The sequence below is a fragment of the Schistocerca americana genome, chromosome 2 (genome assembly GCF_021461395.2).
Source record: "Schistocerca americana isolate TAMUIC-IGC-003095 chromosome 2, iqSchAmer2.1, whole genome shotgun sequence".
NCBI lineage: Eukaryota > Metazoa > Arthropoda > Insecta > Orthoptera > Acrididae > Schistocerca > Schistocerca americana.
Genome location: NC_060120.1, coordinates 1027254920 through 1027272522, shown reverse-complemented (window position 1 = coordinate 1027272522; position 17603 = coordinate 1027254920). Strand labels below are relative to the sequence as shown.

The window sequence follows — 17603 nt, the reverse complement described above, 5'->3', positions numbered from 1 at the left end:
CCAGTTTTTCCATTCATCTGTAAATAATTCGCGTTAGTATTTTGCAGCTTATTAAACTGATAGTACGGTAATTTTCACATCTGTCAACGCCTGCTTTCTTTGGGATTGGAATTATTATATTCTTCTTCAAGTCTGCGGGTATTTCGCCTGTCTCATACAACTTGATCACTAGATGGTAGAGTTTTGTTAGGCCTGGCTCTCCCAAGGCTGTCAGTAGTTCTAATGGAATGTTGTATACAAGCCTGTAGACCAGCTTCAAAGCCGTCTTTGGCCTGGTGACTACAACAAGAACGCCGGCCCGAGTGGCCGTGCGGTTCTAGGCGCTACAGTCTGGAACCGCGCGACCGCTACGGTCGCAGGTTTGAATCCTGCCTCGGGCATGGATGTGTGTGATGTCGTTAGGTTAGTTAGGTTTAAATAGTTCTAAGTTCTTGGGGACTGATGACCTTAAAAGTTGAGTCCCATAGTGCTCAGAGCCATTTGAACAAATTTTTGAACAACAACAACGACAACAAGAGACTGGAATTAATCCACGAAAACTAAAGGGAAAGACGTCGTAAGCAAGGGCGCCTTTGTCGCCCAGTTTACTCAGAGTTACCAACGGACAATGTAGAATTTCCTGCCTCCTTGAAACGCCCGGTACTCGCAACCGAGCATGCACCCCTGTGAGTATTCTAAATCCGCGCGGAGCGAAGAGGCAATCCGGGGGGCCGCCTCCGCCGTCCCATTATCCGGCGGAAAAGAGGCCGGCAGAACCGTTCAGCCCTTTCCTCGGGCGCCGTCTCCAATCTCCCTCGGGAAGCCGTCGAGGGCGACCCCCAACCCACCTGAGGGCAGCTCACCAGCTCTCGCGGGGCCCACTGGGACACGTGTCGTACTGCGCAGGCGCAGGTGTGACGAGGGCAGGCCGCCATTCACAGCCGCTTCTCCGCAATTCCACCTGACGAGAAGTCCGCTACCTCACGCTATACTACAGCATCTCTCGTTGAGTGTGGCGATATAAACCCTCTCCTAAATCTTGTTTCTATGTATAAAACGTGTGACACTAACAGGGCTGGTACAAGAAAAGCGACGTATTATCTGGCACTCCGCTCGCCTCCTCCTGTCCCACGGATATTACTTGCCTTTATATGTACAGTAACCTAAACTGCTGCTATAATCAAAGACATTTTATTAAGCCGTTATTTTCTGCTGCCAAGCTTATCTCGGCTGCAGGGCCATTATCAAGCCATCTCCAAACATATGGAATTGTTAGTGCTTATAACTATGGCTATTTGTAGTTACTAACAATTTCGTATATACCTGTCGCAGTACTTCCTTCCATAACACATCGTTAACGCTGTCGCTGACCTGAGTCGAAACAAGGCCCCGGGAGTAAGACAACATTCCATTAGAACTGCTGACAGCCTTGGGAGAGCCTGCCCTGGCAAAACTCTACCATCTGGTGAGCAAGATGTATGAGACAGGCGAAATACCCTCAGACTTGAAGAATAATATAATAATTCCAATTCCAAAGAAAGCAGGTGTTGACAGATGCTAAAATTACCGAACTATCAGTTTAATAAGCCACGGCTGCAAAATACTAACGCGAATTCTTTACAGACCAATGGAAAAACTGGTAGAAGCCGACCTCGGGGAAGATCAGTTTGGATTCCGTAGAAATATTGGAACACGTGAGCTGATATTGACCCTAAGACTTATCTTAGAAGCTAGATTAAGAAAAAGTAAACCTACGTTTCTAGCATTTGTAGACTTGGAGAAAGCTTTTGACAATGTTGACTGGAGTACTCTCTTTCAAATTCTGAAGGTGGCAGGAGTCAAATACAGGGAGCGAAAGGCTAATTACAATTTGTACAGAAACCAGATGGCAGTTATAATAGTCGAGGGACATGAAAGGGAAGCAGTCGTTGGGAAGGGAGTGAGACAGGGTTGTAGCCTCTCCCCGATGTTATTCAATCTATATATTGAGCGAGCAGTAAAGGAAACAAAAGAAAAATTCGGAGTAGCTATTAAAATCCATGGAAAAGAAATAAAAACTTTGAGGTTCGCCGATGACATTGTAATTCTGTCAGAGACAGTACAGGACTTGGAAGAGCAGTTGAACGGAATGCACAGTGTCTTGAAAGGAGGATATAAGATGAACATTAACAAAAGCAAAACGAGGATAATGGAATGTAGTCGAATTAATTCGGGTGATGCTGAGGGAATTAGATTAGGAAATGAGACACTTAAAGTAGTAAAGGAGTTTTTCTATTTGGGGAGCAAAATAACTGATGATGGTCGAAGTAGAGAGGATATAAAATGTAGACTAGCAATGGCAAGAAAAGCGTTTCTGAAAAAGAGAAATTTGCTAGCATCGAGTATAGATTTGTCAGGAAATCGTTTCTGAAAGTATTTTTATGGAGTGTAGCCATGTATGGAAGTGAAACATGGGCGATAAATAGTTTGGACAAGAAGAGAATAGAAGCTTTCGAAATGTGGTGTTACAGAAGAATGCTGAAGATTAGATGGGTAGATCACATAACTAATGAAGTATTGAATAGAATTGGGGAGAAGAGGAGTTTGTGGCACAACTTGACCAGAAGAAGGGATCGGTTGGTAGGACATGTTCTGAGGCATCAAGGGATCACTAATTTAGTATTAGAAGGCAGCGTGGAGGATGAAAATCGTAGAGGGAGACCAAGAGATGAATACACTAAGCAGATTCAGAAGGATGTAGGTTGCAGTAAGTACTGGGAGATGAAGAAGCTTGCACAGGATAGATTAGCATGGAGAGCTGCATCAAACCAGTCTCAGGTCTGAAGACCACAATAACAACGCTGTCGTTGTCTAATAACGTGTATTGGTCCCCATCGTTGGTGCACAGCAGACGAAATTATTATGCTCTAGCTATGTAATGTCTCTTCAGTACTCTTTCTTGCTGAGCAGTTTGCGCTAAGACCTATTTAATATTTTCAGTAAGTTTGATAGCTTCAATTGACAGCTGAGTCAGCGATGTTATATGGTTACATAGTTGGCGTCATAGACTATAGATAGCGTAGACTGCGCATGACGTCATTTTACTGAAACCAACAGTTAAGTCACATGCCTCGGAGCACGAAGCCGAGCATGTCATTACGCTTTTATATTGTATAGTTTGTGGCATTTTTGTTACAGATCAAATGCTGTGATTTTTACTAGATGCAGAAGTAAAGACCTTCAAATATGCTCAGATCCGTTTTGTTTTGTATCCTACAGATTAGGTAAAGTGACGAAAATCTCAGTTGTGTGAGTGAATTGCAGAGGTTGAAAGTTAGGATGGATGTTGGTCCTTGGATGTATAACTTGGTGAATGACTAAGATTTTGAGACAACATATCGTTAATATCTAGCTTACTACACGAGTATAATCAACGTTTTGTAATACATTACGCTTTCTATCTTGATATCATTTCGGTATCTGTACTGGATTAAGCAGAAGTCAGAAAACATACATGCTTATTTTGTGTAAATACCTGACAATAGACACATGAAATAATTTCCTTTCTTGCAAAAGCTTACTAAAGCATTTCACGCATATTCTTTTGGAATCAATAGAAAACTAAGGCTGCGTTCGAAATTGTTATTTTGTCTTCCACTCTTGTGGAAGCGGCGAACTGCAAGGATTCACCGTGGAAAAAGAAAACAAGCATTCACTAAAGAACAGTCATTCTGTCGCTTGTTAAAAGAACTGTCAATATCTTTCAACTAGACCACATGTAAAAACGATAACAACTGCTTTATTATCAGGAACTTCGGTGAAACTAAATTAACTGCACTACTACATGAGTAAGAGCAGTGCTACAGTTCGTTGAATTATCAAAATCAGTGCTTGATTTCAACTATAAATGAGAGAAACTGTAACTGTCAGCTCCACTTTACACAGCGCGTAATGACAGGAATTCAGCTTTCTGCCCCGAGTCACGTGACTTAGATATTGGTTTCAAGTGTTAACAGTGCAGAGATAGGGACTTGCGCGGTCTATGTTATACATGGTCTAGGGCTGGCTTATTCACCTAGGAAAATTCTTCGCTAGTTTTGTCTTTGCCCGTAAATTTGGGGTAGCATTCATCTCAAGCTAGGCAAGAAGAGCCCAATGTCGTAGAGACGTAGGTACGCGTCATCATCATGAGTTTCACGAGTTGTCCTATCGACTGTTGCGTGCTTTCTGTATCTATCGACCCATCGACTGTTTCGTGATTCTTGAATCTGCATTGCTTGTGTGATTTCATTGCCATGTGTTGCTAGCGTGTGCGTCGTTTTCAACAAGTGCGAAAGTTTTCGAGCAAATTCTCAAGGATAGTCTGAAAGATTTCGCCATCGGTAGCTTTCCAGCAACATTCAGATTTATCCTTGAGACAACTTTAATTTCTCAGTTTCACGTTTTTGTCCACGCGAATTATGCACAATCCATTGGCCTTTATAAAAATGACGAAAGACTTTAATTTCTCCCTATTTCACGTTTTGTGCACTTGATTTACGCACGAGTTTCGTTTAAATGACTACGCGCTCTTCTTGACTTTCGTTATGGTTACGGTTCCTTCCTTCAGGCATTCATTATGTTCATGAAACAAACAACAACATCCAAAATTCTTGGAATTACAGCTTAATAATTAATTCATCCTGGAAGAGCATACCACAGATCTGCTGACAATTTTTATTTTTGTGCGTATGTATTTACCTTTAGCTCTGACTTTATCGGTGCAACTGCAGTGATCGATATGCCTACTCATGTAATCGATTTAGGTTACTGACGTCACGATGACGTAGCGTTACGTCACTATGACGTAGGGCTCTCTTCACCTAGGTTGAGATGAATGGCTACCCGTAAATTTGTTTTCTCCATTATCGTGTTAAAATCGAAAATGCGATGCAAATTCTGCATGTAGCACCAAAGGGGCCAATAATGAACATTTTTTAAATAGAAATCGACATACACACACGCAAATATCCTGACAAAATTCTTAATGAACAAACCGACTTAAAACAATAAAAATTACACTGACCATTTAACTGAAATTATAGAACACGATAACAGATAAAAGAAATTTACGGGCAAAGACAACGCCAGCGAACATTAGCAAAGAATTTACTACTACCATACACAACTCTATAGATGAATAAGCCAACCATGCAACTATATAACATTGTTGAATTAGCTGTCAACGGACGCTGTCAAACTTAAAGAAAATATTAAATAGCTCTTAGCGAATATTGCTCAGCAACAAATTACACTGCTGAGACATTACATATCTGGAGAATACCAATTTCGTCTGCGCTATACCTAAGATAAGTAGCAGTAGACGATATTAGAAAGCGAGAGCGTTAACGATATGTTATGGAAGAAAGTATCACGACAGATATACACAAAACTGTTATCAACAACAAGCAGACCTGGAAAGATGCACTATCTATTCCATATGTTTGGAGATAGCTTGATAAATGGGCAAGGAGCCGAAATAAGCCGATAGCATCAGAAAATAACATCTTAATAAAAAGTCTTTCAAGATAGTATCGTTTTGGCTTACTATACATATATTGTTCTTACAACATGCATGACGCAGCCGGCCCAGAAGATTTCGAAATAGTTGCCTTTACTTGGGATTTTCATAAAAGATATTAAAAAATAAATCTTAAACTAATGATCGTGGAAATAGATCTTTTTATTTTGTAATGAGTATAATTAGGGAAGAACACGGCAATCAGTCGCGTGTCAACTTGTATTTTATTGCAGATCTAACTAATTTTCAGCTACGTTGTAGCCATCATCAGTGCATTCAGCAGCGAGTCATACAGACCCAGAACGCTTTCATAAGCCGTATGATGGTAAAACAACCTTACTCTAGCCACAGTTCACTTCACAGTCAACTCAGTGTCAGCTGAGCTATGGACGATTTAATGTAATTTATTTTACTTGTGTTTTGACACGCTTTATGGGTCTATATGACTCGCTACTAAACGCACTGGTGGTGGCTACAATGAAGCTGAAATCTAGCTAGATCTGCAATGAAATACAGATCTTCATTGGTATGTTCTTCCCTGGCTATAATCAATCCACAGTCGCTGAACACAACGGTTCCTAATGGGATACAACCAGACTGCAACAGGTGTTACAGAGACAGCCCTCTGTACATTTCTTCATCTCATTTCAGTGTTAAATATTAAAAGAACTAATAATTTCCATTTAAACAAAATTCTGAAATCTTTCAAAGCATCTGGTGGAACCGGAAAGGGCTAGACTTCTTGTGTTGCTCTAGTTTGAATAACAAAATATACTACCTATTAAAACGAGTGGAAACATTGAAAATATTAAATTGTTATTTTTTAGTGTAATAATGGAATTTTACAAATCATTTAACTTTCTATCGGAAAGTGTGTGACAGAAATACGAAAAATAGCACCTAATTTTATACTGTTGTGTAAAATATACAACGCTTTTGAACTGCGTTAAGTTGTATATTACTTGCAAACTGATAAACATGGTCGAAATGTTTATATCTGCAATTAAGAAGGATAACACAAACTTACGTGTGGTGCGAAGAAGAAACATTCTATTAGTAAAATCATTTCAGGTCAATGCGCAAACCGGCTTCTTAAGAGGAACTGGTGTACGGTAAATTGTAACAATGTAACGTGCTGAAGTAGTATTGTATTTCTTGTCAGGGTAGTCCTTCGGCGAAATTTGAGCCCAATTACAAGGGGACTGAATCGGATAGTTCATATTTCAAATAAATTTTACTGAGACGTTATTGCTTCTGTTATCGTATACTTTCACCCATGGCAGTTTTGCTACTAGTAATGATGCACGCTGTACATTACAGTATTGTACTTGGTTGCCTATAGCGTTCCTCTCACTTTGGTGCCCTAAGCACTTGTGTCGCTTAGACCTTAAACGGGACTTGGATACCAGAAGATAGTGAAGCGAAAAAGGTATGAAAAACAGGGTATAGCCGGCCGAAGTGACCGAGCGGTTCTAGGCGCTACAGTCTGGAACCGCGCGACCGCTACGGTCGCAGGTTCGAATCCTGATTCGGGCATGGATGTGTGTGATGTCCTTAGGTTAGTTAGGTTTAAGTAGTTCTAAGATCTAGGGGACTGATGACCACAGAAGTTAAGTCCCATAGTGCTCAGAGGCATTTGAACCATTTTTTGAACAGCGTATATAATTACAACGGCCAAAGAAAATACGGCAAAGTGGTACAAAACGACAGAAGACAAATAAACCGAGACCCATAGAAGATGATACATAGGTGTCGAAGTTCTTTGGGTATTGCATGATGATGAAGTCCCGTACTCCTTGACAGAGCGTAAGGGAACGATGCGGGAAACCCGCACCGCCATACTACAAAGGTCGTAGTGGAGATGGTTTGCCATTGCCTTCCTCCGACCGTAACGGGGATGAATGATGATGACGATGATGATGATGATGATGAAGACGACACAACAACACCCAGTCATCTCGAGGCAGGTGAAAATCCCTGATCCCGCCGGGAATCGAACCCGGGACCCCGGGCTCGGGAAGCGAGAACGCTACCGCAAGACCACTGCATAGGGGTAAGAAAATATACATTGCGTTTTCCAGAAAGCAGAGTGTTAAGAAACCAAGATGTAGATCCGCATGTGGGATGCCCAGAAGGGCAGCCGTAAAGTACCGCCAGTATTTATCAGAGGTATGTGTTTTCGAGATGACGTGAGGTAGAAGCACACAACCAGGTAATAGAAACAGCGCGAAAAATTGGCCAGGTGCAAGTAGGACAAGCGCACTGAAAGTTCCGTACAAACTTAATCCTTGATACAGACAGTTTACCCATTTTGGGAACCGAGGGTCTCGACGATTTTTGCCTTTTATCGACATTCATACTGGAAAGATATCGGTCCCAGGGATTTCAAGACATTCGAGAACGTTTTAATTTCAAGTTTGAAGTCGAATAACAAACGACAGTTGCTGTTTTTTCGTGTGGTATACTTAAAAGTTAACAATTTTCTGATTTTTTTTTCTTTATCGGCATCGTGAAAACTTTCCTCTTGTCAAATTTGATGATTCTACATCAAGGGTAAGTATCCTACAGCTTTTAATGATTGAGTTTGCAGATATCAAAGTATGTGACATAAATGGCTGTATCTATTGACTGCATTGACTCAGAAGCTGAACATTTATACATCACCAAAGGACTACAGACCTGAGTATATGACGAAGTGTTAGGTCTACCCGTTCCCTAGAAAAAGGGGGCCTACAGGCGGACAGAGGGACAGACAGTCTGATAACATATGACAAATTTTTTTCGTATGATATAATTACAGATTAACAGTTTTCGATTTTTATTTTGATTTGGTTGTAGTGTGAAACCTTGCTTCTCGCGAAGTTTCGTGATTCTAGGTCAACGGGAATTACCCTGTAGGTTTTTATGAGTGAGTTTGCGAGCATCAAAATATCTGACATATATGACTGTATCTTTTGATTACATTGACTTTATAAACTTCATTTTTTTACATCGCTATGAGACGATACGCCTTAATATATCATATTAATTTCAACTTAATACGTTTTCTCGTTCCTGAAAAAAAGGGTTGTTAACGGTCGGAAGGGTGGACAGACAAACGGAGTCATCCTGTTAGGTGTACCTTTTTTCCTGAGTGACGTACAGAACCCTATGAGACCCGCTATGTTAGCCGAGAGCGCTTATGCGCTGCTTCCTGGACTCGGGTAGGTGCGCCGGCCCCGGATCGAATCCGCCCGGCGGATTAACGACGTGGGCTGCTGTGTCGGCCAGCCTGGATGTGGTTTTTAGGCGGTTTTCCACATCCCGCTAGGTGCATACCGGGCTGGTCCCCGCATCCCGCCTAAGTTCCACGACACGCAGACATTTGTAACACTTGCGCACTATTTCATGATTACACTAGACGCAGACAGCTTGGTTACACTGATTCCGTCCTGGGGGGTATGGGGTGGCGGCAGGAAGGGCATCCGGCCAACCCCTTTACATTAACCTTGCCAAATCCGTTGTAACCACGCCGACCCTGCGCACATTGCGGGACAAAGGCGCAAAGTGAAAGTGAAAAGACGTTCAGAACCCTGTGAAGTGCTTGCGCTACATCAAAAGGAGCAGACAATTAACGTAACCGCATTCAGGTGGAACTCGTTCCACAGCCGGCGTTTCCTTTCTGGTATAGCAGAGGAGTAGACGGCAAGTGGGAGAGGTATCCTTAGTTCTGCATTATATTACTCATACAGAAGTTGTCTAAATTAAATCTTGAATAATGTTGCCTCCTGTAGTGAACAGTCACACCTATCTTCGTCCCTGTAAAGCTGAAATATCTGGTGGTGTAGCTCGCGCAATATAACATGGGCCCTGCGCAGAAACGCGTCCACGCCCTGCGCGCTGGGTAAGCCCAATCCTTTGTTCTGAAGGAGCGGCTGCCTCAGTTGCATGTCGCCTGTCGACGTCTGCATTTTGAGTGCTCACGCTACTGTCACTTTACTACACTGCATGGCACTGCAGTCGTCATGGACGACAAATGTTGGGACAGTTCTTCATAATCAAGCATATGTAATGCCATTAAATATACGCTGAAGTGACAAAAGTCATGGGATACCAACCAGCATCGTGTCGTACCTCCTTTTGCCCGGCGTAGCGCAGAAACTCGACGTTGCCTGAGCTCAAGAAGTCGTTGCTAGTCCCCTACAGAAATATTGAGCCATGCCATCTCTATAGCCGACCGTAATTGCAAAGTACTGCTAGTGCACGATTCTGTGCATGACATGACCTCTGCATTATATCTTATGTTGGGCGATCTGGATGGACAAATCATTCGCTCGAACTGTCCAGACTGTTCTTCAAACCAATCATGAACAAATGAGATACGGTGATGCGACGCATCGTAATCCATAAAAATTCCATCGTTGTTTGGCAACATGAAGTCCATGAACGGCTGCGATTGGTGTCCAAGTAGCTGACACAACCATTTCCAGTCACTGATCGGAACAGTTGAATCAGAGCACTCAGTCCATTGCATGTAAACACAGCCCACAACATTATGGAGCCATCACCAGCTTGCACAGTGCGTTGTTGGCAACCTGGATCCACGGCCTTGTGTGGTCTGCGCCACAATCGAACCCTATCGTCAACTGTTACCCACTGCAGTTCGGACTCATCTGACCAGGCCACGGTTTCCCAGTCGTCTAGGGTCCAAACGACATGGTCACGAGTCCAGGAGAGGTGCTGTCGGCGATGTCATGTTATTAGCAAAGGCACTTGCGTCGGCCGCCTGCTGTCAAAGCCCAACGACGCCACATTTCGCCGCAGCACGTCCCACATTAATTTCTGCGGTTTCTTGTCTGTTAACACTGACAACTCTATGCGAACGCCGCTGCTCTCGGTCGTTAAGCGGAGGCTGTCGGCCACTGCGGTGTCTGTTGTGAGAAAAAATGCCTGCAATTTGATATTTTCGGCACACTCTTGACACTGGGATGTCGGAATATTGAATTACCTAACGATTTCCGAAATGGAATATCCCATGCCTCTAGCTCCAACTACCATTTCGCGCTAACAATCAGTTAATTCCCGTCGTTGGACCATAATCATGTCGGACACCGTTTCAGGTGAAGCACCTGAGTGCAAACGACAGCTCCGCCAATGCACTGCCGTCTTATACCGTAGGTACGTGATACTACCACCATACGTGTATGTGCTTACTGCTATCCCGTGACTTGTCGGAAACCACAGGCGGCTGGCTTCTATGACAAGGGTATTGGAAAATTGGCACAACGCTACGACACAAGTCTAACTTGGAGCGCCGACAAGATAGAGAACTACCTGGAAAGTGCAGCTAGCTGTTGCAAGTACAACAGTTTTGATTTTCATTGTAGTTTCCATTTCGCGACCGATCGTTCCTTACTTACCGAATAGCTCTCGTACATTGAGGCTCCAATAGAAGTACCAAAGAGGTCTACAACCACCCTGCCTGAAATCAAAATACCTACTGGCTCACCTTATATACCTTTTGGCACAAATAAGTAATCTCTGTATCCTTCCCTAGCCTGCTGGCAGGGCGCGCGGCCGTGACTTACCCGTCTGGCCGTAGGCGAAGATGCATGCGTTGTAGCCCTGGAAGGCGTTGTCCAGGATGTCGCGGCCCAGGCAGTCGAACACGATCTCCTGACTCGCGAAGTTGGCGTCATCCTTGTCCAGCGAGTAGAAGCAGTGGTCGAACGCGAAAGACTTGGGTTGTTTCCTGGAACAGCCCAACAACACAGCAAAGTCAGAAACCAACAAACACTAACATTCATCAACATGAGTAATCACTAGGAACAAGAAAAATTCGTTTAATGTTTTTGGCAGTTTTCAGTAGTTTTTCGCCAATTTTTGTGCAATTTTTTCCTTGTTTTGATATTAGTTCCTTATTTTTATCTTATTTCTCCGTTTTTCAGTGTTATTTTGAAAATTTAAAATATACATATCAATTATACACTCATGTTCAGAAAAAACAGAACACCTTGAACGACTAGACATCAGACGTTCATATTCACAGTGCATGAACATTAGTATGCTCTGCAGAAATGACTAGCATTTCAGTCACCTCGGTTCAGCTTGTGTCCTATTGCCCAGTAGGCACAGGCTCTGCCATGGGCCCTGACAGCTGTGGCCCGATGACAAGACATCGTTGTTTGGGAACATGTAGTCCATGAATAGCTTTCAAATGGTCTTCAAGTACCCGAAAACAACCATTTCGAGTCAATGATCGATTCAGTTGGACCAAAGCACCCAGCTGTTTCCACGTAAACACAGCCGCCACCAGCTTGCACAATGCCTTGTTGTCAACTTGGATCCATGGCTTCGTGAGCTGTGCACCACACTCCAACCCTACCATCAGCTCTTACCAACTGAAATCGGGATTCATCTGAACAAGCCAAGGTTATCCAGCCTGCAGGCGATGTCGCGCTGTTAGCAAAGACATTCGCGTCGGTCGTCCGCTGCCACAGCCCATTAACGCAAAGTTTCGCCGCACTGTCTTAGCGGATACGTTCGTCGTGCGTCCCACATTGATTTCGGCGGTTGTTTCACGCAGTGCTGCTTGTCTGTTAGCACTGACTACTCTACGCAAACGGCGCTGCTCTCGGTCGTTAAGTGAAGGCCGTCGGCCACTGCGTTATGCGTGGTGAGAGGCAATGCCTGGAATTTGGTATTTTCGACCCTCTCTCAGCACTGTGGCCCTCGGAATATTGAATTCCACAAGTATTTCTGAAATGGAATGTCCCATGCGACTAGCTCCAACTACTACTACAGGTTCAAAGTGTGTTAATTCCCATCGTGCTGCCATAATTTCTTCGGAAACCTCTTCACAAGCATCGCCCAAGTACAAATGACGGCTCCGCGAGTGCGCTGCCCTTTCATATACCTTGTGTACGTGATACTACCACCATCTGTATATGTGCATATCGCTATCCCATGGCTTTTGTGACCTCGGAGTATATTGGTAGTAGTGGTTTGGGTTTCCTCCTCTAGTATGACTTAGCTTGCATCAGATTTAGCGGCCGGCCGGGGTGGCCGAGCGGTTCTAGGCGCTACAGTCTGGAACCGCGCGGCCGCTACGGTCGCAGGTTGGAATCCTGCCTCGGGCATGGATGTGTGTGATGTCCTTAGGTTAGTTAGGTTTAAGTAGTTCTAAGTTCTAGGGGACTGATGACCACTGCAGTTGAGTCCCATAGTGCTCAGAGCCATTTGAACCAGATTTAGCAATCGACGTACACCACTGGCCATTAAAATTGCTACACCAAGAAGAAATGCAGATGATAAACGGGTATTCATTGGACAAATATATTATACTAGAACTGACATGTGATTACATTTTCACGCAATTTGGGTGAATAGATCCTGAGAAATCTGTACCGAGAACAACACCCTCTGGCCGTAATAACGGCCTTGATACGCCTGGCCATTGAGTCAAACAGAGCTTGGATGGCGTGTACAGGTACAGCTGCCCATGCAGCTTCAACACGATACCGCGGTTCATCAAGAGTAGTGACTGGCGTATTGTGACGAGCCAGTTGCTCGGCCACCATTGACCAGACGTTTTCAGTTGGTGAGAGATCTGGAGAATGTGCTGGCCTGGGCAGCAGTCGACCTGCGACATGCTGTCGTGCATTATCCTGCTGAAATGTAGGGTTTCGCAGGGATCGAATGAAGGGTAGAGTCACGGGTCGTAACACATCTGAAATGTAACGTCCACCGTTCAAAGTGCCGTCAATGCGAGCAAGAGGTGACCGAGACGTGTAACCAATGGCACCCCATACCATCAAGCAGGGTGATACGCCAGTATGGCGATGACGAATACACGCTTCCAATGTGCGTTCACCGCGATGTCGCCAAATACGGATGCGACCATCATGATGCTGTAAACAGAACCTGGATTCATCCGAAAAAATGACGTTTTGCCACTCGTGCACGCAGGTTCGTCGTTGAGTACACCATCGCAGGCACTCCTGTCTGTGATGCAGCGTCAAGGGTAACCGCAGCAACGGTCTCCGAACTGATAGTCCATGCTGCTGCAAACGTCGTCAAACTGTTCGTGCAGATGGTTGTTGTCTTGGAAACGTCCCGATCTGTTGACTCAGGGATCGAGACGTGGCTGCACGATCCGTTACAGGCATGCGGATAAGATGCCTGTCATCTCGACTGCTATTGATACGAGGCCGTTGGGATCCAGCACGGCGTTCCGTATTACGCTCCTGAACCCACCGATTCCATATTCTGCTAACAGTCATTGGATCTCGACCAACGCGAGCAGCAATGTCGCGATACGATAAGTCGCAAGTGATAGGCTACAATCCGACCTTTATCAAAGTCGGAAACGTGATGGTAGGCATTTCTCCTCCTTACACCAGGCATCACAACAACGTTTCACCAGGCAACGCCGGTCAACTGCTGTTTGTGTATGAGGAATCGTTTGTAAACTTTCCTCATGTCAGCACGTTGTAGGTATCGCCACCGGCGCCAACCTCGTGTGAATGCCCTGAAAAGCTAATCATTTGCATATCACAGCATCTTCTTCCTGTCGGTTAAATTTCGCGTCTCTAGCACTTCATCTTCGTGGTGTAGCAATTTTAATGGCCAGTAGTCTAGTTTACATCGTAAAGGATGATTGATAGACGCCTGACCATCAAAATGTGTCGGTAATTTCGGATTCTACGTTCAGTAGGAAGATCTGCTACACTGGATCCGTTCGTACGAACGCTCCCACTGGCAGCCGTTAGGTTCACACCCGTGCCGCCGGATTCCTTACAGTCTCACGCAGAATACCGTCGCGGCGGGTGGGGTGGGGGGGGGGGGGGGGGCGCGTGGCGTCTGATCGGAGACAAGTGGTCCCCGGAGTCAATGGCGCGAGAGACCGTCACGTAATAAGCCGCCGCTGCTACCACCGGGGAGCCACTGCTGCGAGAAATTTATTTCCGCTGCCGGGACGCTGAACTTTATTGCAGGCGCCCAGGCGCACGCCGATGTGACGGCAAATGAAACGTCACGCTATATTAATGGTTTTCCTCCTGCTTATCCCCTGGACGGCAGCTCAGGATGTAGTTGTTTCAAAACGTGACGGTATATTGTGCACACCTTGCCCAAGACTGGGAAATGTAATGCAATAATAAAACCCCGTTAATAACGTGCATTTCATAGCTTGCGGTTTATAATCACCTGGGAAATTTCCGTCAGAAGTTAGTCTAAACGAGCGCGCAGTGTACTGCGTCGATAGCAAACGCAAGTAGCTTTATTGTTGTAGTTCGACGTTGTAATCATCCCCCTCCTTCCTTCTGCCGTCTATTGCCCACATTAAACAACGCCCAGTCCAAGTAATTAATAGGCAAAGTATTTTATGAAGATTTGAGCAGTGCGAAGATTGCAATAAACTTTCAAGTTTGCTTAATTTGTCACGTTGATATGGCTCCAGTTATTCCTGTCTACGGGTCTGATTCTTGAAGCTGAAAATCGAACATGAGGTCCTCACGGTTGGGTTGAACTAAATGCATTGAAAGATTGTTGTTGCAAAATGTGTTACGTAAATATAGTTTCCACTGATTTTGTCACACTTTAGTATATCATACACAATTTTGATTGTCCAGTCAGTGAACTCCTGACGACGATGGCGGAGTGGGCCATCGAAAGCTCTAGGATTTTATTCGAACTGACGCGGCTGGAAAACCGAGAACGTTTCATTCAAGTATTTTGATTTTTCACATTAATACAGTCGAATTAGTTGTTCGCACCTATTTACAAAAAAATCGTCTGATCACATTACAGTCGAGCTTACGACTCTCACACTCTGGGGAAACAACCATATTCCACAGTGTTTACAATTTTCCTTAACAAATGAATTCCTACTAGTTTTCCTTACGTTGTGAATTTCGATTATTATTTCATAAATAAATCCATAAATAAACTTAGTAAACAGTACCGGATTGCGTAATTAATAATAGAAATTTTAAGTGTACAAATAATTCGTAATTTCAAATGTTCCTATAAAAATAATTTTAACTGTACATTCAGAACTAGTACTTATGGATTGTAACATCGAAACTGAAATATTGTATGAAGTAATTCCTTTTCACATATTTCAACTTGAAATACACTGTGTATAAAATCATATGAAAGTTTGCAGAAAAGCAACTGAGATAATACTGACCTGTCTAAAATTCGGAAAATAATACTGGTATCGACAACTTCTGTTGAGGAAAAGTAATGCTTGAGAAGGATGTCCCGTTACAGCGTTTAATATTAGTTCAGTGTATAAATTTATATAAGCTTCTCTGCTCTTTCTTTTTTCCTATAGAGATGACTTTTGCATATTTTCTATATAAACTTTGCGTCTACAATTTCGCTGGTAAATATCTCTGCACTGTAAAATTTATTTTAAATTGTATATGCGTTGTTTCTTTCTTACTTTAGACTTAATTTCTTGCTGCAATGGGATGCGCCTTCTGATTTTCTCTTGGTGACACTATTGGCTAAATATTGGGTAAAAATGTTGAGCAGTATGATAAAATATTAGAGGCGAGAGGCACTATACTAGCTGCGTATGCAGACTACAAGATTTTTATTAAGCAGATCCATGTTTGTCTAAAACGCTTCATTTTCTGTGTGAGTTTTGTTGCATTAGTATGGGATTACAGGTTTTCAAACAGATTCTTAATGTGTGTTTTCGTTAAGTTAATTTTATATTTCGTAAGTGGTACCGTAACTGTAACTCAACGGTAAGTTTTAATTTTGAATCTAATTGACTACTGACAGTTGATTTTCTTCCTCTTCTTTAATAGCTTCATAAAAACAATTATTAATGTAGGTCGCGTATATCGGCCTACGGCATACAACAGTATCACGTAAAATAAAATGTAAATAAGCACAACACCTTTAGGAGTCTGCGTTCAACTGAAAAGAACATCTTAGACTTCATATGGGTCATATTTGTATTTAAGTGTCCAATATCCACACTACGAAGCTGATTTTGTTTCTCGTAGATGCACAAGGACGAGATCGAATATAAGGAGCACACTGGAGAACTAATATCAAAATTCACCGCATAATAAGTTACAAGCTGAAATTCAATTAAACAGTACAGTGAAACTGTGCAAAACTGTGCTTCTTTCCTCATAATAATTGAAGAAATTTCAATTATTTCTATGCCTTATATCATCAGAGGTACTACTAGTTTTTTTCCATTTGTGTACTATCAATGACAGTTATTAAATGGAACGGTAGATAATCGAAAATTACTAAGGCTCAACCAAAACTGAAAAACATATTCCGTCAACCTGTTTCAAAGAACTCCATGGCTTTTCCGTATAAGGAAAAATACGTATACAATCTGCTATCAGTCAACTTCCCCCATCAACGTATGATGAATTAGTCTAGTCCTTGGATTATCCCGTATTAGTTTGTTGCGGTGGGAACGTTTTTATACGGAAAGATGAAACTGCCGTGAGAAACGGCTTATCATGCTGTCCCAATGCCATATCAGTTGACTTTGCAGTTTTGGCAATGGTGGTGGTGTTGAAATGAGTAATAGGCAGAAGAGCTTATAAAATGAGTCACGTGTTTATAAAACGCCATTTGTTAAAAATGACTGTAACAAATTCTCTGCGATATTTGTAACTAAAAGAGGTGAGCGTAGCTATTGCCAGAAATTAATTTTGTATTGGTGCATTTTCACATGGCAGATGTTTGTACTGGGTCCTCAGCTGTGTTTTCAAATTTGGTTGCCGATTGTGTTGCACAGCTTTTATTAATTGTGTGACGAGAACATGTAACACCTGAAACCGCTGTTACCTTATTTTCTTTGTGCGACTGGTTTCGGTCAAAGACCATTATCCACCATAAATTTTGTTAACCATCATAAGAAAATACAATATATGGCTAAACATAATTTACAAATGTTGTATTTTTCAAATTACGTTCTCATGCATGTACGTATGTATGTAAATTTTGCTGAAGAAAAAAAAAACACATTCATACTACAATTCTATTCAAGATCTACTTCCTGTGATGGATACTTTAAATGAAGCTTTAAGGAAACTCGGATTAGCAGCCTTCTTCAAAGAAA

The 17603-nt window shown here is 42.9% G+C and overlaps 1 protein-coding gene across 1 annotated transcript in view; it reads right to left on the bottom strand.

The window, feature by feature from the left end:
- The window catches only part of LOC124594646 (kinesin-like protein KIF13A), a 404453-nt gene that overhangs the window by 229230 nt on the left and 157620 nt on the right, over positions 1-17603 (bottom strand). Inside the window, exon 2 of the mRNA XM_047133014.1 lies at positions 11086-11249. Within this exon, the coding sequence (XP_046988970.1) occupies positions 11086-11249 (164 nt within the window). The remainder of the gene's footprint in view (positions 1-11085; positions 11250-17603) is intronic.